The 27,779-nt window shown below is 41.9% G+C and overlaps 1 protein-coding gene across 1 annotated transcript in view; it reads left to right on the forward strand.

The window, feature by feature from the left end:
• The window catches only part of LOC126345110 (alpha-1B adrenergic receptor-like), a 79,161-nt gene extending 73,829 nt beyond the window's left edge, over window positions 1-5,332 (forward strand). The window contains exon 2 of the mRNA XM_050002079.1: window positions 5,094-5,332. Coding sequence (XP_049858036.1) covers window positions 5,094-5,332 — 239 coding nt within the window. The remainder of the gene's footprint in view (window positions 1-5,093) is intronic.
• The last annotated feature ends 22,447 nt before the right edge of the window (window positions 5,333-27,779 follow it).

Genomic DNA, 27,779 nt, shown 5'->3' on the forward strand with positions numbered 1-27,779 from the left:
GCTGCCTGCACCGACGACTAACGGGTATGACGTTACGAGGCCACACTTTCCGATGTAAAGCATACGCTGACGACTTGGTGATTATTATCTTCAACGGAAACGACACCGCCACCGCACTACATTGGATAGCTACATATAGCATGGCCACTGGTGCTCATATCGACGTCGCAAAATCAGTGGCGATGAACATCGGAGTCGGACTGCCCGAGTACAGCGTCACTCCCTTAGAACTCGGAGCTACTTTAAAATGTCTCGGCATTGATTTCACAGACAATATATGACTAACCGCTGCTCACAACTTTCGACCACTTTTACGAAACGTTCCGAGTGGGATAGCCAACGACCGCCTACGAGCACTGGACTTCGTCCAACGGACCCAGTATGTCAACACACATTTAGCGTCACGCATTCTGTACATCACCCAGATATTACCTATACCGGGGATGTTAGCTCGCCGTATACTGGCGGCTTTTGGGTCCTTCCTGAGTTCAGGAATACTTTTCAAGATCACATATGAGACTCTCGCCCTTTCCCGGATTGTGGACGGCTTGGTCTTCATCACGTTCACGACAGAGCATGTTAGTCCGGTGAGTCGGACGAGTTTGTTATTAGAAGAACTAGCGCCGATCTCCCTCTCGCAACCTGTGCCGATACACAACGTCCCTTCGTCACTCTTCTACATCGATGTCTTTTAACTCGAACTGTGTTACATTCGACTTGCCTTACCAGCGACTCGACTGGCGACGGCACGGGCGGTTTATCGTGTCCTGCAGCGTGGACGACCCGATAACATCGTGGAGAGGAAGCACCCGAATGTCAACTGGCGAGCATAGTGGAAGACAATTCACCACGTAGCACTGGACACTGTCGTTCCGGCGATGTGGTATATCACTGTCAATGGTAAGCAGGTGACCAGATCAAGGCTACATGAGATCCATATGGTGGACCTAACCAAGTGCACGAGGTGTGGCGCTCAAGACAACAATGAACACCGTCTCAGCTGTAGAGAGTCTGCGGCAGTGTGGCACTTAGTGAAGCAAATGTTAGTGAACTTCCTTCGAGTGACGCCGAATGGTATTATTCGACTATATTATTCCCGGATGAGACGTATTACCCACGCACGAGAACTAATGACGTGGCGTGGCTTTGTGAACATGCAGTGCATTATTTGTTACAAGATGTCATAAGGACAGTTTCGACTTTTGGAACTACACTCCTGGAAATTGAAATAAAAACACCGTGAATTCATTATCCCAGGAAGGGGAAACTTTATTGACACATTCCTGGGGTCAGATACATCCCATGATCACACTGACAGAACCACAGGCACATAGACACAGGCAACGGAGCATGCACAATGTCGGCACTAGTACAGTGTATATCCACCTTTCGCAGCAATGCAGGCTGCTATTCTCCCATGGAGACGATCGTAGAGATGCTGCATGTAGTCCTGTGGAACGGCTTGCCATGCCATTTCCACCTGGCGCCTCAGTTGGACCAGAGTTCGTGCTGGACGTGCAGACCGCGTGAGACAACGCTTCATCCAGTCCCAAACATGCTCAATAGGGGAAAGATTCGGAGATCTTGCTGGCCAGGGTAGTTGACTTACACCTTCTAGAGCACGTTGGGTGGCACGGGATACATGCTGACGTGCATTGTCCTGTTGGAACAGCAAGTTCCCTTGCCGGTCTAGGAATTGTAGAACGATGGGTTCGATTACGCTTTGGATGTACCGTGCACTATTCAGTGTCCCCTCGACGATCACCAGAGGTGTACGGCCAGTGTTGGAGATCGCTCCCCACACCATGATGCCGGGTGTTGGCCCTGTGTGCCTCGGTCGTATGCAATCCTGATTGTGGCGCTCACCTGCACGGCGCCAAACACGCATACGACCATCATTGGCACCAAGGCAGAAGCGACTCTCATCGCTGAAGACGACACGTCTCCATTCGTCCCTCCATTCACGCCTGTCGCGACACCACTGGAGGCGGGCTGCACGATGTTGGGGCGTGAGCGGAAGACGGCCTAACGGTGTGCGGGACCGTAGCCCAGCTTCATGGAGACGGTTGCGAATGGTCCTCGCCGATACCCCAAGAGCAACAGTGTCCCTAATTTGCTGGAAAGTGGCGGTGCGGTCCCCTACGGCACTGCGTAGGATCCTACGGTCTTGGCGTGCATCCGTGCGTCGCTGCGGTCCGGTCCCAGGTTGACGGGCACGTGCACCTTCCGCCGACCACTGGCGACAACATCGATGTACTGTGTAGAACTCTCGCCCCACGTGTTGAGCAATTCGGCGGTACGTCCACCCGGCCTCCCGCATGCCCACTATGCGCCCTCGCTCAAAGTCCGTCAACTGCACATACGGTTCACGTCCACGCTGTCGCGGCATGCTACCAGTGTTAAAGACTGCGATGGAGCTCCGTACGCCACGGCAAACTGGCTGACACTGACGGCGGCGGTGCACAAATGCTGCGCAGCTAGCGCCATTCGACGGCCAACACCGCGGTTCCTGGTGTGTCCGCTGTGCCGTGCGTGTGATCATTGCTTGTACAGCCCTCTCGCAGTGTCCGGAGCAAGTATGGTGGGTCTGACACACCGGTGTCAATGTGTTCTTTTTTCCATTTCCAGGAGTGTATTTGCATGATGGACATTGCAAGACAATATTATTCCAATTATTTGCGGAGTACGTTCCACGACCCTCCACGCAGCTGGATCATCACGGGTAAGAGAAGCTAAAGTTACAAGACGATGATAGAACACTACACGGTACGAAGTAGATATACCTTAGCCTTTGTGAAGTCATGACTGGATGATAAAGCAGATTGAGAGTTTCGTCGTGACTCTTCGCACTGTGTACCAGTATTTGCTCCCTTTCCTTTGTCCCCAGCCAGTGTGAAAGGTTCCTCAAAGTTTTTGTTTCCCATCCGGTGCAAGACGTAGTGCCCGTTAATGGTGGTACTGATTTCACCCTGACGTTTTATTTGATGGCTTTCTTAGCCTCACACTTTGCTCTCTTTCTGTTTGCCCCTTGCTGAAAATATAAGTATGCTTTCAGTTACGTGCGTCCCCAATTCAAAGCAACGAGTGTACTTACTCGTTTCAGTTCCTTACGGCTTAAAAAAATTCAAAACAATAAAACCATTGCATCCCTTGTTCCCAGGAATGGGAGGGAGGAGACATTGTGGCGATGCCTAAGGTTCTCGGGTTGCGAACCCTGACCGCCTTGCTTCTGCCATTCCACGACCTGATCCATTTTCCTTAAAAAAACTGTTAAAAAAAAGTTGTCGTTGTATTGGATTCCCAAGCAGGCAAGCTGTGTTCAACCCTCCTCCGAGCCATTTTTTTTAATTTTATTTTTTCTCTGTTCGTTGTATTCAAACTTGTGTCTGTATCGGATATCTGTGTCTGTATTGTGTATCTGTATCAGTTTGCTACAGCGAAGTGTGAGACCTACAATGATAGTTGACTATGTACAATTACTCTATTCGCAGCCGAAAGGAAGTGGTTTTGAATGGGAACCGTAAACGTTTGATGACAAGGCGATAAGTCAACCGAATCCTCCACCGGATAACACGTCTGGTGTGTCGTACACGGCATTAGTGACGGTACATTTAGCATATGATAGGAATATCTTACTGACGCATCTAATTTTTACGTCTGGTAAAGTGAGTGAGACATGCCTCCTTGCCCGATTTAGGTGTTCGTATGAATGTGAATTTGATCACTCCAAAGGAAATTATGAAAAAAAAAATAACGCAACAGTTCCACGATCATGCAGTTTCTCTGTGCTCTGTCAAAACATATGTTTTTAACGTTTTTGAACTTTGGTTCCGTTTTTGAAGTTTTGGCTTGAATTCCTTTTTTGTAACATAGTTCACATCTTTTTATTTGTTATTTTGATTTCTGTGAGACGTCTATATGATATATCGCCTGCTCTCACTATTCATCACTTTTACTTGCAACGGTAACGTATTCTTACCACATGGTTCATGTTCTGTAACCAATGTATAGTATGAAAACCGCAAGACCATAGAAAGAGAACAATCACTTCAGTGACTGGACGGACAATTCACAAAAATTCGCACGAAGTAGTTTTGGGCATGGGTCGTCCGTTTGACAGTCCAACACCGTTGCCACATAACTACGACGCCGTGGCTGTTCTGCTTCCTAAATACTGCAGTTGTTAAGCTTGGACTTTTCAGTCTTATTATGTTGCTGTATTTTTCATAGTTCAGTACACCTTATTCCCGTCTTTATACTTTATTTGTATTCCGTTTTGACAGTTTATCATTGGGCTACCTTACCACTAAATCTGACCGGGATTCCGAGGGCAGCTTCCATTGTTAGGTCTGGCGGAGCGATGCCTGTAATACCAAGGTGTTTCTGCGAATTTCGGTCTTCCAATTCTAATGTACTTTGACTCACTCGGATGTACTGTACATGTTGGTGCGGCTGCTCCTACACCATTATCGTTCACAGTACTACGGAGCTGAGTACACTACGAATTGTGCAGCGGTGCATGGGAATTCTGCTTGCGTTCCAAGGCTGTTCGTGCCTGTTATCTGATTATGATATTTCTAATCTTTAGTTTTTGTCCACTGGGCTGCAAATGATTTTACAGATGTCAGTGAAAAGTCAAGAGTCACGCCAAGGCATTTTGGATAAATCCAGTTGTCTATTTGTCTACAGCAAAATGAAACACTCAGCTCCCTGAAACTTTATGGCAGATTACAACTGTATGTCGGTCTGGGACTCGAACTTGGTGCCTTTCCTATCGCGAGCAAAGAGACTGAGATAAACCAGGAACTATTCACAATCTTCTCTCACAGCTTTACTTCCGCCAGTAATTCTCTGCTACCTTCCCGACTTCGCCGAACTTCTTTTCCCTGTGGTAGGCAAAGGTTACGGTTAGAATACCGATCCGGCACACAGTTTCCATCTGCGAGAAACAATCGTATCAGCACGCATACCCCTGCAAAGTAAACATGCATTCCGGGTTAGCTTTGCGTCTGATAGAATGTTGCTGAGGTAGAATGCACACACATACACCGTACGACGTGTAATGAAAACGCCTGCTCTGCTGTGTTTGCTAGACGCGTCGTGCTCGTCGTGCGACCTGTCCGGCGCGCCGTTCACGTTCGCCTTCTGGCTGGGCTACTTCAACAGCTGCATCAACCCGTTCATCTACGCGTGCTCGTCGCGCGAGCTGCGGCGCGCCTTCCGCGCCACCCTCTGCTGCGCCTGCCGCGGGAGGCGGGCCGCCGGAGGTGGCGCCACCGGCGCTGGTGGCGCCTCCCGAAACCACGACGATAAGCTGCGGCGCTCCCCGTGACGTGACGTCACCGCCCTGCCAGCGCGACGCGTCACCTCGCCACGTGGGAGGAACTACTCGTGGAAGGTTACAGTCCGACTTTCGTCACTCTAACTGCATCTGTCTAGGACCTTAATACCCCAATAAATTTATACTTGAAAGAAAAATCTAAATTCATGTTTTGTGACCACTAGTGACGTGTTAAGTACATAACCTAAAATCTGAACTCTGCTGTACCTCTCAGGTATAACTAGCTTTGTCAGATAATTGCAACAACAGGCATTTGCGAAACTGAACCAAGATTAAACTATTTCTATTTGAAATTTTAATGACATAGTGACAATGTTTACATGACTTAAAATTAAAGAAATACATGGTGGCATACATTTTAAACAAATTGCCGGAAAAAATTTACTACACCTGGAAAGACAACTACGGTTTTTGGCGAATGACAGCATAGGACAATAGACATACTCATAATGGTTCCAACCACGACATCCAACAGACAGAATAATTAGACTGCAGGAAATACTTCATCCAGCCACAAGTTTTGTTGAAATGATTTTATTGCACCATTAGTAGTTTCGCGCCTGAGCCCATCGCCATACGGTACCATTGGCTTCCATGCAAATTTATACATTGTAAGACAGAGGTTTCATTTTGTTTTATGATCAGTACAGGTTAATGCAGGTAACGAAATATGGAATGTAAAAGAAGGTCGAACTTCTGTCTTATAATATGTAAAAGAGTGCTATTCAGGACGAAAAAAATGTAAAACTTGCAAAGAAGTCAATGCTACAATCTGACGATGGGCTAAGGCCCGAAATTACACTGCTGGCCATTAAAATTGCTACACCACGAAGATAAATTGCTAGAAAAGCGAAATTTAACCGACAGGAATAAGATGCTGTGATATGCAAATGATTAGCTTTTCAGAGCATTCACACAAGGTTAGCTCCGGTGGTGACACCTACAACGTGCTGACATGAGGAGAGTTTCTAACGGATTTCTCATACACAAACTGCAGTCGACCGGCGTTCTCTGGTGAAACGTTGTTGTGATGCCTCGTGTAAGAAGCAGAAATGCGTACCATCACGTTTCCGACCTTCATAAGGTCCGGTTGTAGTAGCCTATGGCGATTGCGGTTTATCGTATCGTGACATTGCTGCTCGCGTTGGTCGACATCCAATGACTGTTAGCAGAATATGGAATCGGTGGGTTCAGGAGGGTAATACGGAACGCCGTGCTGGATCCCAACGGCCTCGCATCACTAGCAGCCGAGATGACAGGCATCTTATGCGCATGGCTGTAACGGATTGTGCAGCCACGTCTCGATCCCTGAGTCAACAGATGGGGACGTTTGCAAGACGACAATCATCTGCACCAATAGTTCGACGACGTTTACAGCAGTATGGACTACCAGGTCGGAGACCATGGCTGCGGGTACCCTTGACGCTGCATCACAGATAGGAGCGCCTGCGATGGTGTACTCAACGACGAACCTGGGTGCACAAATGGCAAAACGTCATTTTTTCGGATGAATCCAGGTTCTGTTCACAGCATCATTACGGTTTATCCTTGTTTGGCGACATCGCGGTGAACGCACATTGGAAGCGTGTATTCGTCATCACCATACTGGCGTATCACCCGGCGTGATGGAATGGGGTGCCATTCGTCACAAGTCTCGGTCAGCTCTTATCCGCACTGACGCCACTTTGAGCAGTGGACGTTACATTTCACATGTGTTACGACCCGTGGCTCTACCCTTCATTCGATTCCTCGACACCCTACATTTCAACGGATAATGCACGACCGCATGTTGCACGTCCTGTACAGGCCTTTCTGGATACAGAAAATGTTCGACTGCTGCCCTGGCCAGCATATTCTCCAGATTTCTCACCAACTGAAAACGTCTGACTCATGGTGGCTTGGTATCGTGCTGAAGCTGCATGGGCGGCTGTACCTGTACACGCCGTCCAGTCTCTGTTTGGTTTAATGCGCAGGCGTGTCAAGGCCGTTATTACGGCCAGAGGTGGTTGTTCTCGGTACTGATTTATAAGGATCTATGCACCCAAATTGCGTGAAAATGTAATCACATGTCAGTTCTAGTATAATATATTTGTCCAATGAATACCCGTTTATCATCTGCATTTCTTCTTGGTGTAGCAATTTTAATGGCCAGTAATGTATAATGGTGCAACAAAACATTTCAAACAGGCTCTCGGTTGGTTTCAATGTTTCCTACAATGTAATTTTCGAAAACAGCTGCGGTGTCTTCCAGCCAAATGGATAAAATCTGATATTTTAGTGGCATAGCTACCAGACTGACATCTGTTCCTACCTTTTCATAGAGAATGCTGACTGCCAGAAAGCTCAGCATTGTGGTGGACACGTCTGAAGCAAGCAGGCACCCGTGCCACGGAGACGCACTCATGCTGCCTACAGTCAACTGAGCGCGTTCGAAAATGCTCAAATTATGGCCTTCCGATTGACGGAATGGTCCTTTCGGAGAATAGCCACCCAAATTGCACGTGCTGTGTCGGTTGTGCAACGATGCTGGTACCACTGGTCACGTGGTCATTTTCATACCTGTAGGCGAATTTCTGGACGTGCACGCAGCACAGGCGCCCCCCCCCCCCCCTACCCCCCCTCCCCCCCTCCCAGGACCGACGTATTGTAAAGGCAGCAGTGGCAGATCGTACAACTACCACAGCATGGAAAAGAAGGCTTGTGAACCCAGATATGTCAACACGAAACTGTTGCGAATTGGGCACCCCCACACCTTAGGCCGCCTTCCCTTCATGCCGCAGCACCGATATTCACTGCTCGACCGGTGCCGTCACACGATCACTTGAAAGATGGAATGGCGCGCCGTGGTCCTCAGCGATGGAAACAGATTCTGCCTGCATGCGAGGATTGGTCATTGGTGCCTACAATGTAGACCTAGTGAGCACTTTTTGAGATAGTGCATCTGTCCAAGGCATACTGGCCCCATAACAAGCCTTATGGTGTGGGATTTGTTAAGCTTCAGGTCTCGTTTACTTTTGGGGTTGTAACGTTGTTGCTTAATTTGCTATGAGGGCGGCGCTGATAGACGATAAAAGCGGGTTAAAAGCTGTGAGCTATCTGAGGAAGTTAACCTTGCATTACTCACCAGGTATCCAGTCTAACATTAATTATAATCTTTAAATAGCCTATCGTAAACCGGTGATATATATATATATATATATATATATATATATATATATATATATATATATATAAAGGGAATGTAAATAAAAAGAAATAAATCAGTTTATATTTGTAAATTTATTTTAACATTGATCATTGAAATTTCAGCATATTAAACTTGAGTCATAACTAAGCTGGTGCCTTATTTAGGATTGTGAAAATGTGAGTTTGTGATTTTACGAAACACATCAAATATGGGGCCAAGATTGGGAGACTGCATACAACACTGCATTCATAAAATAACACACGAAGAACGTTGAAACATATACAAGAGGAAATTAACCACAACCAACCGATTCAATTTTCACCCAAAGAAGTTACGTTCGTAGCGCAATCCTGTCCGTCATGTAATTACCACACACTGGTATACTAAATTCATACTAAATCTCTGTGAAATCTTCCCGAAAAGAATAGCTGAGGGCTACTTTGATGATTGCACCGCATGCTTCACGTGGTCAAGTTGGTTTACACAAAGAGTGTAACTCCACAATAATTTTGATAATTAAATTAGATCGGAAAGCAATTTACGAAATAAAAACCTCAAACTGGTTACTATCGTCTTACTATTAACCTGATGGGTCAAACAATTGTATAAGCACGTTGTACTGGTCTCACAAAGTACACCCTACGTGGGTTGAACATAAAGTCGCTATATTGAAAAATATTGTCAAGACGAGACGTTATAATCTCACGCACATTTTCATTTAAGATTGATGATCTTAGTTAGAGTTACTGATCAACACGTGGTTCCACTTTACTCACAAAGTAGTGACAAAGCAACTACCGGAATATATTCTGAACTTCACACTCGAATTACACTGCGCTGCGATTTAAGATAACATTAGATATTTTAGAGCTAAACCTGAAATAAAGGTGATTAAATTTTCAGTTAGGCTGATCTTAAGAAATCCATTGTCCTACGGACTTAGCAGATACGCGCTTAGCCGGAGATCTTACCACTTCAGACGCTCGCCACGGACAGACTGACCTGCGCTCTTACCAAGGGTGCTTCCGTATACAAAACGGAAGTGACCAGAGAGGCAGCTCCCTATACTAACATGATAAGGGTCGGACAGGACAATACTAAGAATAGACACCTCTTTGCTTTTAGAAAGCGTAGCTACCTGTTCCGACGTTGGTCCTACTGTTCTCTAGCAGACAGGCTTGTCTGCTACCATCCAGCATGCAACTAGAAATACATTTGCTCATTCATCATCTCACACAGAAGGAAAGGGGGATGACAGTATCTTATCATATACAGTATATAAAAGAAAGTGGATGTAGGTTCCGTATGAGACTGTGTGACATGAATTACATATAAACTGTGTTTTAAAGTGTAGTAGTGTGACAGATCGTTCTTGTTTATGTGTAAAAGTAACACATTTCACTGCTCAGTCTCCTCCCAGATAGTCAGAAACACCACAGTAAATTTAGAAGAGGAATTTAGGCCGTAATGACAACAGATTTAAGAAATTAACATGAAAGCAATCCAACAGAGACCTTTCAGGATTTCTTCATGGGGCACTAACCAGTGATCGGTTCTTACAGAATGTTGTTAGACCTGTTCTTGCGCTGTTCTTGCAATAGGTGGGTGGTGTGTTGTTCCAACAAGATAATTCCCGTGGAACTGAACCTGCTCTTTTAGCCATGCATCAGCTTCCATGGCCATCACGATCTCCAGACTTGTCTCCAATCGAGCACGTGTGGAATATGAAGGACGAGAAGTGACTCGTGCAACTCGTCAACCAACTGCTCTTTAAAGAACTACGTAAATAGCTCCAGCAGACTTGGCTTAACAGATTCAAAGACAGTATTCACCATCTGTGCGATCGACTGGATGCCAGAGTTAGTGTCTGCATTGTCGCCTGTGGATGTCACACCACGTACTAATATCTGATATGGGTGTTTGAGCATGGGTTGATACCTAGAAACTCGGGCAGCTTGTGCTACTGATATACAGGGTGGTCCATTGGTAGTGACCGGGCCAAATATCTCACGAAATAAGCGTCAAACGAAGAAACTACGAAGGCAGAAACTTGTCTAGGTTTAAGGGGGAAACGAGTTGGCGCTATGGTTGGCCCGCTCGATGGCGCTGCCATAGGTCAAACGCCGGCCTGTGTGGCCATGCGTTTCTAGGCGCTTCAGTCTGGAACCGCGTGACCGCTACGGTCGCAGGTTCGAATTCTGACTCGGGCATGGATGTTTGTGATGCCCTTAAGTTAGTTAGGTTTAAGTAGTTCTAAGTTCTATGGGACTGATGATCACAGATGTTAAGTCCCATAGTGCTCAGAGCCATTTGAACCACAGGTCAAACGGATATCAACTGCGTTTTTTTGAATAGGGATCCCCATTTTTCATTATATATTCGTGTAGTACGTAAAGAAACATGAATGTTTTAGTTGGACCACTTTTTTCGCGTTGTGATAGATGGTGCTGTAATAGTCACAAACATATGGCTCACAATTTTAGACGAACAGTTGGTAACATGTAGGTTTCTTAAATTAAAATTTAGAACGTAGGTACGTTTGAACATTTTATTTCGGTTGTTCCAATGTGATACATGTGCCTTTGTGAACTTAGCATTTCTGAGAACGCATTCTGTTACAGAATAGTTACCTGTAAATACCACATTAATGCAATAAATGCTCAAAATGATGTCCATCAACCTCAATGCATTTGGCAATACGTGTATCGACATTCCTCTCAACAGCGAGTAGTTTGCCTTCCATTATGTTCGCACATGCATTGACAATGCGCTGACGCATCTTCTCAGGCGTTGTCGGTGGATCAGGATAGCAGATATCCTTCAACTTTCCCCACAGAAAGAAATCCGGGGACGTCAGATCCGGCGAACGTGCGGGCCACGGTATGGTGCTTCGACGACCAATCCACCTGTCATGAAATATGCTATTCGGTACCGATTTAACCGCACGCGAGCTATGTGCCGATATCCATCATGTTGGAAGTAAATCGACATTCTGTCATGCAGTGAAACATCTTGTAGTAACATCAGTAGAACATTACGTAGGAAATCAGCATACATTGCACCATTTAGATTGTCATCGATAAAATGGGGGCTAATTATCCTTCCTCCCATTATGCCGCACCATACATTAACCTCCCAAGGTCGCTGATGTTCCACTTGTCGTAGCCATCGTGGATTTTTCGTTGCCCAATAGTGCATATTATGTCGGTTTACGTTACCGCTGTTGGTTAATGACGCTTCGTCGCTAAATAGAATGCGTGCAAAACATCTGTCATCGTCCCGTAATTTCACTTGTGCCAAGTGGTAGAACTGTACGCGACGTTCGAAGTCGTCGCCATGCAATTCTTGGTGCATAGAAATATGGTACGGGTGCAATCGATGTTGATGTAGCATTCTCAAAACCGACGTTTTTGAGATTCCCGATTCTGGCGCAATTTTTCTGCTACTGATGTGCGGATTAGCCGCAACTGCAGCTAAAACACCTACTTGGGCACCATCATTCGTTGCAGGTCGTGGGGGACGTACATTTTTTTCCGACAGTGTAATTATATGTGCAGTACAACATAGCGTTTCTCGTGAAATCATCAGAAATAGTTTATTCTCTTGTTTAGACACAGTTGAACGTTACACTTAATACTCATTAATGCTGTCTGTCCTTTACAACGTGGTATTTTTTTTCATTACTTGTGTCTGTAACCCGAGGCAAATGACCTACTGCATCAGTTCGGTTAGACTTCACTGGAACTGGTTTAGTTGGACCCTGATGCTTCTTACATAGTAGTTCTGCTTCTCCACTGGCTGCAGGCCGATCTTTCCTTTAGTTTGTCATGTCGTCTCCCTGCTTAGATCGTAACTCGGCTACTTTGCTGGTGAATTCTAGAAAATTATTTTATATATTACGGGGAATTTTGGAACTGTCACAGCCTCATTCCGCGTGTGGAAAATTAGATTTGAAATCTCGATTTGCATTTTCTGGATCATAAAACTCGGCTCTCCATAGCTAATAAAATGAAACTTCAGAGTGTTAACTGTTTATTACGTTCCCATATCGTTATGAAACTGAAATGTAATCAGTCAAAACAATGTTGTGGTCAGATGTCCATATGAATTATTTGTAATAAATTAAAATACATATACACGAAAATAATGAACACAGTTGGTCTCTGAAGCAAATCAGCGGAAATATTTACTTTATCCTCACATGATTTCATTTCTTGTTTGAGGCCGCAGAGGCACACAAACGTGTAATGATTATATATTTTACACAAACAATGTTTTCGAGTTCATTTGCGACTAGCTTATTATATCAAATGTCATTTACGTCACGTTACAACCTGCTTATAACGAACAAATAGTTTTCGCAACTAAACTTACCTTTGTGTCTAGCTGTAATTGTCCAAAAAATGACGATAGCTTCTTGTGCGTGTGCCGTGAACATAGGTGCAAACAGGTAGTAGTTCTAGAAGTACCAAAACCACTCAGGAGACGAAATAACATGTCTGAGGCGTTGGCAGCTTCCTGTGGATTCTGCATTAGCACTCAGGAATAATTAACATTCCATTTATTAGCGTCGCTGTCGTATCATGCGAATACGTGACGCACAGCATCAAAGGTCGAAGCATGCAAAGAGGCGCACCCGTATTTCACTCATCAAAATTACTCCCCAACACACGAGGCACGAGGGGTAGAGTCTTACTTATCAACTCTAAAAGATCCAAGCATGACTATGAAACGTGGTGTTTGTCCTTCTCCTCATATTCATGCTCCAATGCGAAACATATATACCAATGGTGACTGACTTTCTGAACACATTGTTTATAGTTGTCTGCATTCTGGTTGGTAGAGAGAAATTCCACCATGGAAATCACCTAGTGATTTTTCCGTAAGGTACGCTACAAGGTCCGGTCCTTTGGACCCCTATGTTAAACCGAGCTTGAAGGCGCAAAACATTTGAAAATTTTAGTTATATAGCATTTATGTTTCGAATAAATTAAGAGTTGTTTAAATACTCTACGTTGATTTTGTTGCACAAATTAAAGCCTGAAACTTTTTATTTTTTACCGCACAAAATCTCATTATTTTTGCTATTTTTTAAATAGTGCACACGAACTGGAGAGAACTGAATTTCACATTCTGAGAAATTACTGTTTCTCTTTGGCAAGTAAATTTTACATAGAATACATTATAGGAAGAATATAATCTTCTCATTGGAAAAGTTTTATTTAGTCCAGACCGCGTGAAATAACTACGTGCACATTTCATATCATCTGTACTAAAAATTTCTCCAACTAGATGATTACATTTTTCATAATAAGAAATCGCTCTTCTGCCAACAATGTCAGCCAACCATAAATTGTAGGGTTTACACTTGCACAAAAGTTGCATTCGATAGGCACAGAAAATAAATCTGCAAAATTGACATTTCCTTTACCCTCGCTCAGAACAAATTTGATTTTTAAGTAATAACTTCACGTATTTTATTGGTGAAACACAGAAGCCACCATCACCATTGTCCCGAGATTCTTCCTCTGAATGGTTCTCTTGTTCGCCGGCAATTGAAATCACTCAACATTTTGAATTCATCGTCTTTTTTGTCTATTTCTTAATCCGTATCCCTGACATCGTCTTCCTTGCGCCGACTACTAATTTCATGGAACTTAGGGTCGATGAAACTGATATATTCCTGCTGACGCATTTTGTACCGTACTGAGGAAAACAGGTATGTAGTTCACGAGGCGCAGGCAATAAATCCAACAAACAAACAAACAAACAAAACGATAATGCAATGGATCATAAAACGTTGTAGGATTTTCTATTTAAGGATGGAAGCTTGCGGAGGGTGTACAAAAGCACTCTGCCAGAAATAACCTTGGACAGCGAACTCGAAAATTGTGATCCGTTTTAAGAGACCACGATAGCTGAGTTCAGGGCTGCAGATGCCTGCCACGGAATAGTTTTAGTTTCTTCATACTACTGAAGAAGAAATAGTCAGTGGGTTCCACGTCATGGGATTACCTGGTGTGAGACGAAACTGGATAGCTCAAAGAGAGTGCAAGTGTGACTGTGACATGTGCAGAATCAGCTGAGGCGCCATCGTGGAGCAGAAACCCACTCCCTTGGACAGCTTCCCACGTCGCTTCGTTTTGACTTCGTCGAGAGATTTTGGTAGCATGTTTCCTAATGCATTGTCCCTTACGAGCGTTCCGGGGCAGTCCGAAAAACCACTCAACCCAACTGCAATTGGGTCTTTTTTTTTTTTTTTTGGCTGTGGTGAATCTATTATTTGCTGTGCTCCATCCTTTGGAGGTTATGGTTAAATCATGGCGCCATCCATGGCGATTAGGCGACTAAAGAAATCTGGATTAGCCTCACACAGCTGCAACATTCCCACTGATGCCTCGATTCGACTGGTGTGATCAGTCTCCTAACCCAGCTTGCGGCAATCTTTGTCATGTCTGCAACGTCTGACAATAAGTTTGAAACCGGACACGTGACTGATTTTCACTTTTTCCAATGTCGCGTCCATTGTGACACGCCAGTCTTCGAGCTATGGAGCCCCTACTTTCCATTCGATGCCCGGTTCTTCAAAGACACTCGTTTGATCACACTGAGTCCGTCTGCGGCTGCTTACTACACTTTCATATCAAGGTGCATTGTTTCTATGCACTTCCACCAGCATGAATTGTCACAACGTTGTTCCTCTTCAAATACAGAAACGAACTACCAATAACACTACATTTTATTTCTTGAATGAACACACCACACAGCGATACACTTTATTAACGGGATTCATCATCTTATTTTGATCACTCTAGCGTCGTTACAGGGTACTGCGGTGCGGGAACGTCAATGTATGTGTACCATTGCTATGGTCATACACTTACAAACAGACAAAAATCAGTTGCGTGACTTCATTTTTTCGAAATTATAATTAAAACTTTGTGACTACACCTGATAAAGTGACTTGTCTTCGAAATAAATTTTGTGTTTTATAAGTCATTTGCACCAAACACTTTAAGAAGTAGTAGATGTTTCACAAAGCTGTCGCAAAATACAGGATGACGTACACGCCGATACAGTCAAAAAAGTATTTTTGTTCGATCTTAGAAATTAATAAAGAGGGTGGGAAAACTTCTAGCGTACTCATCGAGATTGTTACAGGAAAAAAAGCACAAACTGAGGCGGAGAAATATGTTTCAGCTGTTGTGTTATACAACGAAGAACTATCTTGAATCACTGGAAACAAACAACATACGTCCCTCAGCCCAAGCTTAGAACTGAATGACCAGAGGTCTTATACTCGCCAGTTATAACTACAGATACTACTCATAATCTGATCCATGCCATATTGTAAATTCCCCGAACTCATGTGACCAGTTATCCTTTGATTCAGTTACTGTAATTTGTCTTGTGCTAAAAATGTTTACTTGTGTAATCAAAACTGCATCACATACCTGCTTAATCTCACTAGTATATCTTATCTGTTCGTAGTTTACAACCAATTAAAGACAAGATTGTTTTGTTCAGCCACATCTTTGGAACTTGTGCCAAAGTTTATTCTTCAGTTTATTTCCTTCAAGGAACTACTGTTGTAATTTTTATATGGTTAATTAGTTAATATGTCACATACTTTATCTTAGTTTATTAATCTTACATCGCATTTACACGGAAATAATCTCTCTCGTATTATTACCAAAGCTAACGTAATATTTTTCATTTCTGAAAATGGAGATACTCTGCAGTTGCACTACTTTACAATCTTCGATCCAGCAAAATTTCGTTGCACCACATACTTATCTTTTGTAACTCATGGTGATGTAAAAAACTAAATCCGGTTTGTGAAACAAATAATAAATATTGTATAATATTACACCGGTGTTGTGTGTGTTTCCAGTCAGAGTACTTTTAGAATTTGTCTGCTGTGATTTAAGATCATTTCGGAAGACCAAAATAGTGATGATTAGACTGGTAGTCGAACACCGTTCGCTCGGGGTGTGTCTTAAGTTCTGCAGCACTTCATTTAGTCTCTTCACACTCAGTCAACACACATTTAAAATCAGATTATTCTTTTATGTCTGACGTTGGGTGTGTCTAAGACTGACCACTGTTTTACAGTAAGCCCCATGTTGACGAATGTTAATTCAATCATTGCTCCCTCTCCCTGATATTAGGCCAGTACGTTCAAACAATATATTGCGTCATGAAACCAAATTTTATAAAACTTTTTAATTGTTTATTTTTACACAACAGTTGTTAAATTCATCGAATATCTTTGACTGGAAAGAATACCACCATTATATCATTGAATTCATCGTACTTATACTGAGAACGTCAGTATCTTATTATATCAATCAACCGTAAGAATATCGCTGTTGCATCATGCCTCAAATTTAATTTCATCCTTCAGGCTGATATGATACAGATTTCATCACTTGCGCAGTACTCACTTGCATGTTATACAAGGAATATGTCTCTTCTCTCAGTGCAATACTCGGTGAACAGCAGTAACTCCCTAATCCAACAGATTATTAGTTATTTCGTCCTCCGTCAAGCCATCCAACAGCCGGGAGTAGATAACACCGCGGGACGAGTTAAGTGTCGTGTGAGCCTCCGCTTTTATAGGATATTCTTGGAGGATTTGGGCCTCGAGTAGTTTCTGGGCCTGGAGAGCCATATCAATTTCCGAAAGCAGAGTTCCATTGCGGAGACGAGAGCATCACATCACAGGGCCGGCGATGCCATCCACGCCTTTCTGTATAACAAAGGTGTGTACAGTACCAAAAGTCTCGTTTTCGTCTAAATATCAGACTACTAGATATCGAGGCGCAACAGGAAGAGATATTGAGGCTGGAGCTTCATTCCACTTTCTTTTATGTGAAACACTAGGAAAAAGAGAAGGAAAATCAGTCATTGGGAGGAAGTCCCCCGTGATTGTCAGCGTTTCCGATGGCGCGCACCTAAGATGTCAAATCTGGATGACAGTGTGGACATTATAATTATTGGTTCTCCAAACACATCATTTTTTGACAGTGCCCAAGAAATGTTGTCTTTAATTGATGTTCTTGAAGTAACTGTGTGAAATTTCTAAAAAATTTTCATCTATGGAAACAGATTTTGGCTGTCTCAATGAGTATCGAAGATTTTCGCTACACATTTGTTCTTGAAAATGAAAGAGGTAACAGATAAACCATCAACAATCATGGATGAATTAATGTTTGAGATAATTCGTCCAAAGGAATATTTTTATGATTATTCTTGACTGATGTTGTTGCACAACACGCACAAAAAAAAACCGAATTCCAATGTCACAGCACTGGGGTGAGGTATTCCTAACTGCCGTTGTGTGGTACGTGTTGCAATTTTACCAACCTGTCACGAATACAGTTTTTAAACGGTATACATGAGCCGGCCGGGCTGACCGAGCGGTTATAGGTGCTACAGTCTGGAACTGCGCTACCGCTACGCTCACAGGTTTGAATCCTGCCTCGGGCATGGATGTGTGTGATGTCCTTAGGTTAGTTAGGTTTAAGTAGTTCTGAGTTCTAGGGGACTGATGACCTCAGATGTTAAGTCCCATAGTGATCAGAGTCATTTGGTATTCATGAAAGTAACTCGAAACTGCTCCAAGGAAGCATAAGAGGATCTCTAATGCTCTAAATATATGTTATCAGATGGAATCAGCAGCATTATGAACCTGTTCGCTGACCATGATGTCCACAGGGAACTATCGCCACTGGTTCACCTCAAAGAGAACAAAGAAGATTAGGACAGTTTTCCACTCCATGGAATGGATGGCGGCTCCCTTTAAACGTGAATACATGGAGGGTAACTGCTGTAACAAAGAGAAATAACCTGACAGATTACGGCATTTCACGTCGTATAAGTATTTAGGGATAATACCAAGAAGCCATGTGAGACGGAGCTATCAGGTTAAAATCAGTATTAATGAATGCCAGTAGAAGACTCAAATTTGTTGGAAGGGTTCTGGGAAACTGTAATACAATAGAGGTGCTCATTTATGATGAAAAGATTAGTTGTTGAAATTATATTTGAATCTTTCGATTTGCTGCCGTGCTATAGCGATGCTCATTTCTGGTACTTTCCAGAGCTTTCTGTTATTTCTCATGTCGTTCCTAAAACGGCGTGCAATAGGGGTAGCTTCAAGACGATAGGTTCGTTGATGGTGTTATTTACACCAATCTTGGAAGTTCATTATAGCAGCCTACTTTCGTACATTAAATCCCAAATCAGAGGTGAGCTGCGAGCGTCGTAATAGGATAGAATAGTTTATACGAAAGCTCAATAAAAATTCTCGGGAGCCTTAAATAAGAATCTATATAAAAAGTGCAACATGCACCTTTTTGCGAAAGAGACTGTGTGACAATCATCGTACTCGTGTATCTCGCATAGGAATAACGAGAAAATACTTTAGGGCAGGTTTAGATATAAAGGGTGTAAATTTTAAGTTGAAAAACTAGAATGACTCGAAAAATAAGATTCACATGAAAAAATTTGTAGAATCCAAAGTTGATTATTTTCGAGGAGGACATCGGCTGGTGCTAAAATTAGCCCGCCATCCCAGCCCCCTGGGGGTGGGGCGGGAGGCAACTTTAAAATTTCAAACGGGAACCCCATTTTTTATTGCGGAATCAGATTCTACATAGGAAACTACGTACACTTTGTATTAAACATTTGTTCTGATTTTTAGTAGTTATCGCTGTAATTCAGCAAAATCCATGTTCCCATGGTTACAGATAAATAAAAAGTTCTTATTTACTTTACCCAAATATTAATTTCTTCCGCAGATTCGGGTAAGTTTTGTAGAACTCTAACTCCTCCCTCTGAAACCTCACCCTGGAATGGAATGAAATGTCGTGTGATGAGGGCCTCCCGTCGGGTAGACGGTTCGCCTCGTGCAAGTCTTTCGATTTGACGCCACTTCGGCGACTTGCGCGTCGATGAAGATGAAATGATGATGATTAGGACAACACATACCCAGTCCCTGAGTGGAGAAAATCTCCGACCCAGACGGGAATCGAACCCGGGCCCTTTGGATTGACAGTCTGTCGTGCTGAGGGGGGAGAGGGAGAGTTTTAGTTTTAGGGAATCAAAATTTACAAGGTAAACAAGTATTTTTTATTTATCCGTAACCATTTTCCCCGTAACAATGGGAACATAGATTTTCTTGAATTACACCGTCAACTACCAAGAATCAAAACAAATGTACGTAGTTTTTTATGTAGTATCTGATTCTGCAATAAAAATGGGGGTTCCCATTTGAAATTTTAAAGTTGTCTCCCACCCCACCCTCAGGAGACTGGGGTGGCGGGCTAATTTTAGCACCAGCATATGTCCCCCTCGTAAATAATCAACTTTGGATTCTACACATTTTTTCGTGTGAAGCTTATTTTTCGAGTTTTTTGGTTTGTCAACTTAAAATTTGCATCATGTATAAAACGGTCATTTTCCCTCGCTCTATGTATAGATGCTAAAGCGTGTATTTATAAATGTTATTTATTTTTGAAGCAATATAGTGACTAACGAAATATTCCTGGTATGTTATCACAGAAGACTCTGCCACAAGGTGCAGCCTTGCGTCGCAGCAGAACTACCGACCTGCCATCTGCAGGAGCCTCGTGACTTCCGGCAGCCGAAGGCGACTTCACCTGAAAGTTACGCTGCGTCCATCTTGTGTACAGCTTGCGACGTCGGGGCTCCGTTACGAATATGACGCTCAGATGAAGCTCACTGAAGGAGAAGACTGAAACAAAATATCGGTTGCAATGCTTCTTACTTTGAAGTAGTACTAAGGTTACCGTTTCTGACATCTGTTCTGTAATTGGCAGACGCCATACACCTTTCAAACAGAAACCAAAGTCCTTTAAAGTGTACGGTTCATTTTCATAGAATTCCAAACGAGAAGAATTTTATGTTCTCAGTTTCTGCTCATTTCAGACAGTGAACTATTAATAACACGTAATTGTCTTTCATCATTATTTTAATATCATTTACGAACTAACAAAGCAAAAGAACGGTAAGAAAATCTTTTGAGCCTAAGGATCATCTAATTAGTTTAGTGTTCACTTCAATCCCAACTGGAAGTACGTGCCATTTATGAAGGCAGCCATATCAGTGTGTCACCTAATACGTTTTTAAACTATGTCAGCTGTTCTGCACTCCGTTTAATGTAAATTTTTTTCATTGAGAACAATTTCTCTAAGCTTTCTTTACACTCCAATCGTAGGCATACATACCACAAACTTTCCGATTAATCAAACTGAATACGTGAGACGTAAGATTCTTTTCTCTGGACATAGGCTTGAAAGGAGATGGTGATCTGGCATAACTGTAAAGACCTTCATACCGGCTGTTTGCTTACGATATGTGTATGTCTCAATGTACTGAAATGATGTAAGTACTTCCTATTATCTAGTGTTTTTCACGTAATTCTAGTTGTGTCTGTGTTTTATTTGTACACTGTGTGAAATTGCTACCGTTTTCAACAGTCAAAGTAAATTTTCTTTGTCGTGTTTAGCCAGAAGAAGTAGGAAATTATGACCCTTATCTAGAGCTCAGATTAGAAATGGTTCGGTATAACTCACCGTCGTCGTTGAGATGAACTTTTCTATCGTCCTCTGATTTTCAAGTCTGTTCCCTGCCTTGGCTGCCCGTAATGAAGCTTATCAATTGACTAAAAGGCAGAGGCTGTTCTCCGTCTCTGATGATCCATCTCTTTTTCTAAGTGGTTTCTGTAACATTCTATCGCATTTCATCTATTAAACAGGTAAAACTGCGTTCAAAATTTCAAACTTCCTTCACCTTTTCCAATTATCAAGATTTAATTGCTAAGTTACGACTTTAATTTGCTACATTAAATTTAAATGTGGAGCGAGTAAAGTAATGTTGTTCTGAGAGACATGCACTGACGCTCTGTTACCTCAGCAGACCTCCTGTCAGTACTCTAATACCGGGAGCCGACTTGTGAAACAGTCGCTAATTAGCGACATTGTTACATATACACAAATTTTTATCAAATACATTCAGGATTTTGCATATTCACACACATAGGGGTCCTAACAGTGCTGATACTCTTTCGGATACATAATTTACCTCATACACTCATTCTTTCCAAAAAACAAACAGCAACCATAACGAAACGTAACAATTAAATGAATCAAAAACCCGGCTCACCATCCGACATAAGGCACGACGATAATTATCATATACTAACTACATACTGCATAAAAATACGTGAAAAAATTATTGTCGCTAGACGTTAGCTTCTCTGACAAGTAATAAAGCTAGAGTCATTTCCTGGCAAACTGAGAACCAAAAGTGCCTCTCCTTGGACCCTAAAATGTATAATATTTCTTGCCCATTATATTTTCCATTTGTTAATTCTTCAGACTTATTCCTGCATGTTCAGGGGGAGTCACTGAATTTTCTCACTTATTTCTGCGTTCACTTCAGTACGTTATCTGATGAACTCGGTCGCAAAAATATAAAAAAATTGATTTAAATTTTCACATTTTTGAAACAAATCTATATCACAATCCACAGGCTGAATCTGTGTTTTTTTTAACTGATAGAAAAGAAGAAACCATAACTCACTGTTTTTCATTGTTTTAGTACATCACCTTACAGAAGGCGTGTGGGTCTTCTGTTCCTCGGTGAATTTAATTGATGAATTAGGCGAAAAATTTAATAATGACCTCATAAAATCTAATCAAATATGCGACGATGATTAGAACCTTTGCATGTACTAGTATATGTTTATCCAGGAGACGTAGCAATTGATTACCCTGATCCGTATCCAAGATTAGAAGCGTTTATGTTATCGATCATCTAACTATGAAATCGTTGACAGCCGTGGCGAAGCATACCTAATGCGTTTGCGGAAGTTTTTGTTGAACACGAATGTACTACAGTTTCTAAAGAGACATTTGATATCTCAAAAATGACAGTATTTCTTGATAATTTCTTTAATATGACAAAAATTCAAACTGTTGAACTTAAAATAAGAAATATTTCCCGAAAAAGAAAGAAATATTGTTGAATGAGCTATACCGAATAACAGAAATCAAAAGAGTTACTTTTATTTTCTATTCAATATCATTTCAGTTGTATTTCCAAAATAAATAAAACTCATTTATTCCACAAAGAAGTGGGAGTGCGAACATTCTTTCAAGCATACATCAGTTTCTTTACTCTACTGCTATTACAGTCTAACAACTAATGGAACCTTCGTATTCTCAGCAATTGATAGTGACTCACCGTGTCAGTCTTTCTATCATGTAAGTACATTCCCACAAAAATTAAAAATTTCAATTCAAATACTAAAGAATGTGGAGCATGTCTGTAGGTCACCTTAAAAGTAGGTTCAGAGTTACGTTTTTCCGTTACTTATGTTACTATAAAAATACAAATATCTTTTTGATAGTAGGATAGTGTGAACCAGTTGAAAATTGTCGTTCTCTAATTTCAGTTAAACTCCTTTTCCAGCAGGTATAATGATGGAAATCATATTTTCACCCTTTTGCGATTTTTACGTCTTATTTTCATGACCGAGCAATTTTGGGCAGTGGTTAGCACACTGGAGTCGCATTCGGGAGGACAGTCGTTCAAACCGCATCCAGCTATCCTGGTGTAGGTTTCACGTGATTTATCTAAATCGCTTCAGGCAAATGCTGAGATGGTTCCTTTGAAAGGCCACGGCCGACTACCTATCCTTCCCTAATGCGATGAGACCGATGACCTCGCTCTTTGATCCCCTCCCCCAGATCAACTAAACCAGTTATTTTCAAGCTTGATTGAAGAAAAAAATTTCTACATATGAATTTTGTTATCTTTAAAAAATATCGAGGACTCTCTAATATTACTTAATTTTCTAAACTAATAAAGTGAAGAATTTTCATACAAAAGTTATAAATCTTATATTTTCTTTATCAGAAAACAGTTAAGGTGTCCATCTACTATTGATGTCTGAATATTGTCCTTAAGGAGATATTTATATCACAGGACTTCGAGATAAAGTGATATCAGCAGATGCTAAAATTTACTACAGTTCGTGACTTTTCCTCGCACACATAAATGAAACAAATTGTCTATTACAAAATCCTTAAAATGTTGTGTAGACTAAAAGATATTTTCAATTTCGTCACCTGTTATCTGTTCTATTAGTTCTGTTCTATTAATTCACTATCTCCGTCCTCCTTCCTTCACGGGTGGTGTCTGTGCCGTGGCAAAGCCAGCTGAAACATGTAAATTTCTCTTCAGAGAGTGAAATTATGTTGCTTTACTGCAATATATTTCCTCTATAGTTAAATGTTTTCATTTTATTTATTCTTTCCATTTCAAGTATATTCTCTGCACACTTCAGATTCTTAGAGATTATCAATACGATGATATTATTTGTGTCTTATTAATTTGTGAAATAAATGTCTGTGTTTAATAAACTTGTTTTAAATTATTCCCGGTACCTCCTTCTTTACACTTTAAAAAAGGCTTTTTAATGGTATCAACTTTCGATCGATCACAGAAACAGTACAAAGACAGGTAACAACAATTTTGTGGAACGAATTCTTTATTTTCACATATGGGAGCCAGTGTGCACTCCGTGTGCATACCGGGGGGAGTCATTCCGGATGCGGAAAGGATGCTTCCGGATACCATGAAGAGTATAGGGTGCAGTCAACTGCAGGTGGTGCCTCATGTCGGTACCAATGACGCGTGTCGCTTTCTCTCTGGTTTCGGGCGGACAGCGGAAATGGTGAAGACTCCCTTTCTTGCTTCCGAGATTAAGGCTGAGCTCACCATCTGCAGTATCGTCGATAGAACCGACCTTGTTCCTTTGGTGCAGAGCTGAGTTGAGGATCTGAATCAGAGGCTCAGGCGGTTCTGTGAACTTGTAGGCTGCAGATTCCTTGACTTGCGCCGTCGGGTGGTGGGTTTTCAGGTTAGGCTTAATAGGCCAGGAGTCCACTAGACACAGGAGGCTTCTACACGGGTAGCAGGGTCAGCGTGGAAGGAACTGTGCTGTTTTTTAGGTTGGAGGGTCTCAGGAAAACACAGAAACGGCGTCCGTTTAAAAGGGGGCAGGTAAAACACATTAAGGTAGTTTTAGAAACGGTGGGTATTATAGTTGTAAATTGTCGTAACGGTGTGGGGAAAGAAGCAGAGCTCCAAGCCCTAATACAAAGTGCTGAAGCTCAAATAGTTATAGGTACAGAAAAATGGTTAAAGTTGGAAACAAGTTCAGCCGAATTTTTTTCAAACGATATTACAGTGTTCAGAAGGGATAGATTAAAGACAGTTTGTGGTGTATTTATTGCTGTTAGAAGTAGTTTACCTTATAGTGAAATTGAACTAGATAGTGCCTGCGAAACAGTATGGGTAGAGGTTATACATGACAATAGGACTAAACTACTAATTGGATCGTTTCACCGACTCCTAGACTCAGAACTTATAGTTGCTGAACAGTTCAAAGAAAACTTTAGTCTCATTTTAAATAGATACCCCACTCATACAAATTGCTCTGAGCACTATGGGACTGAACTTCTGAGGTCATCAGTCCCCTAGACTTAGAACTACTTAAACTTAACTAACCTAAGGACACCACCCACATCCATGCCCGAGGCAGGATTCGAACCTGAGACCGCAGTGGTCGCGCGGTTCCAGACTGTAGCGCCTAGAACCACTCGGCCACTCCGGCCGGCCAACTCATACAATCACCTCGATATGCTGACAAAATTATACGTTTAAAGCCGGCGGCAAGCATAAAGCGTAATCCGAAATTGTACTGAGTGTTTTTTGAGAAAATTATTTTGAACATCTATTTCATGAGCCCACTCGAAGCGTAAATGGTTACGAAAGCATACATGACCTCTTAGCAACAAATAATCCTGGAAAAATAGGGAGCATCGTGACGAATACAGCGATTAGAGACCACAAGGCAGTTGCTGCTAGGCTGAATATCGTACCACCTACAACAATCGGAAAGAAACGCAAAGTATATCTACTTAAAAAAGCTGATAAAAATGCTCTTAACGCCTTTGTAAGAGACAATATTCACTCTTTCCACTATGATCATCTAAGTGTAGTAAAGTTGTGGAGTGATTTGAAACAGATACTATCGACGGGAATTGAGATATATATGCCAGAAATATTAATAACTGATGGTACTGATCCCCAATGGTACACAAAACGCGTCAGATCGCTGTTGCGGAAGCAGCGAAAAAAGCATGCCAAATTTAAAAGAACGAAAAATCCTCAAGACTGGCAATGTTTTACATAAGTTCGAAATATAGAGAGCACTTCAGTGCGAGATGATTTCAATAAATATCACAACGAACCTGTCTCGGAGACTGTCAGAAAACCCAAAGAGATTCTGGTCACACATAAAGCACACTTGTGGCAACACGCAGTCAATACTTTCATTGCGCAATAACAACGGTGAAGTCACTGATGACAATGGCACTAAAGCAGAGTTAGTAAACACGGTTTTTCTGAATCTGCTTCACCAAAGCAGACGAAGTAAATATTCCTGAATTCCAATCAAGAACTACCACCATTTTGATAAACATACATGTAGATATCCTCGGTGTAACAAAGCAGCTTAAATCGCTTAATAAAGCCAAGACCTCCGGTCCATATTGTATACCAGTCAGGTTCCTTTCAGAGTATACTGATACAATACCCCCATATTTAGCAAATATATGTGTATATAACCGCTCGCTCACAGAAAGATCCGTATCTAAAGCCTGGAAAATTGCTCAAGTCACACCAATAACCAAAAAGGGAAGTAGGAGTAATCCGTTGAATTACAGGCCCATATCACTAACGTCGATTTGCAGTAGGGTTTTGGAACATATACTATATTCGAACATTACGAAGTACCTCGAAGAAAATGATTGATTGACACATAGTCAGTAAGGATTCAGAAAACATAGTTCTTGTTAAACACAACTAGCTCTTTATACTCATGTAGTGATGAATGCTATCGACAATGGATGTCAAATTGATTCCACATTTTGAGGTTTACAGAAGGCTTTCACACACCTTTCCTCACAAGCGTCTTCTAACCAAACTGTGTGCTTACGGAATATCATCTCAGTTTTGCGACTGAATTAATGATTTCCTGTCAGAAAGGTCACATTTCGTAGTAAAAACATTTGATGGAAAGTGATCGAGTAAAACAGAAGTAATATCCGGCCTTCCCCAAGCAAGTGTTATAGGCCCTCTATTGTTCCTGATGTATATTAACGACATAGGAGACAATCTGATTAGCCGTCTTAGATTGTTTGCAGATGATGCTGTCATTTACCATCTTGTGCAGCCGTCAGATGACCACAACGAATTGCAAAATGATTTAGATAATATATCTGTATGGCGCAAAAAGTGGCAGTAGACCCTGAATAAAGAAAAGTGAGAAGTGATTCACATGAGTACTAAAAGAAAACCGCTAAATTTCGATTAAGCGATAAGTCAACAAATCTGAAGGCTTTTAATTCAACTAAATACTTAGGGATTACAATTACAAATAACCTGAATTGGAACGATCAAATAGCTAATGTTGAGGGTAGAGCAAACGAAAGACTGGAGTTCATTGGCAGAACACTTACAAGGTGCAACTGGTCAACTAAAGAGACTGCTTACACCACGCTTGTTCGCCCTATTCTGGAGTACTGCTGTGCGATGTGGGATCCGCATCAGGTGGTACTGACGGATGATATGGAAAAAGTACAAAGAATTGGAGTGACAATCATTAAAACAAAGGCGTTTTTCGTAGCTATGGAATCTTCTCATGAAATTTCAGTCACCAGTTTTCTCCTACAATTGCGAAAACATTCTGTTGGCACCCATCTACATAGGGAGAGGTAATCATCACGAGAAAATAAGAGAAATCAGGGCTCGCACGGAAAAATTTAAGTGGCCGTTTTTACCTCTTGAGGGTGGTTCATTGAACCCTCTGCCAGGCACTTTATTGTGATCAGCAGAGTAATCACGTAGATGTAGATGCAGATGATGATGTAGATGAACGAGTTGTAGGCCTTATGCCGTATTCTGGATACGACCAACTTTCTTATACAACTTCACAAATTTCCATTACTATGTAAATAATTTTTCTCTAAAGCACTACAGTATATTCATTGCCCTTGTAGGCAATATTGACTCCGGAAAAGTTGCTACACCTTGAAAATAGTATGGCATAACGTGTACTTTTCAACAAACACTGTTCCTGCAACAAAACAA

Source organism: Schistocerca gregaria, chromosome 1 (assembly GCF_023897955.1).
Source record: "Schistocerca gregaria isolate iqSchGreg1 chromosome 1, iqSchGreg1.2, whole genome shotgun sequence".
In the NCBI taxonomy this organism is placed as follows: domain Eukaryota; kingdom Metazoa; phylum Arthropoda; class Insecta; order Orthoptera; family Acrididae; genus Schistocerca; species Schistocerca gregaria.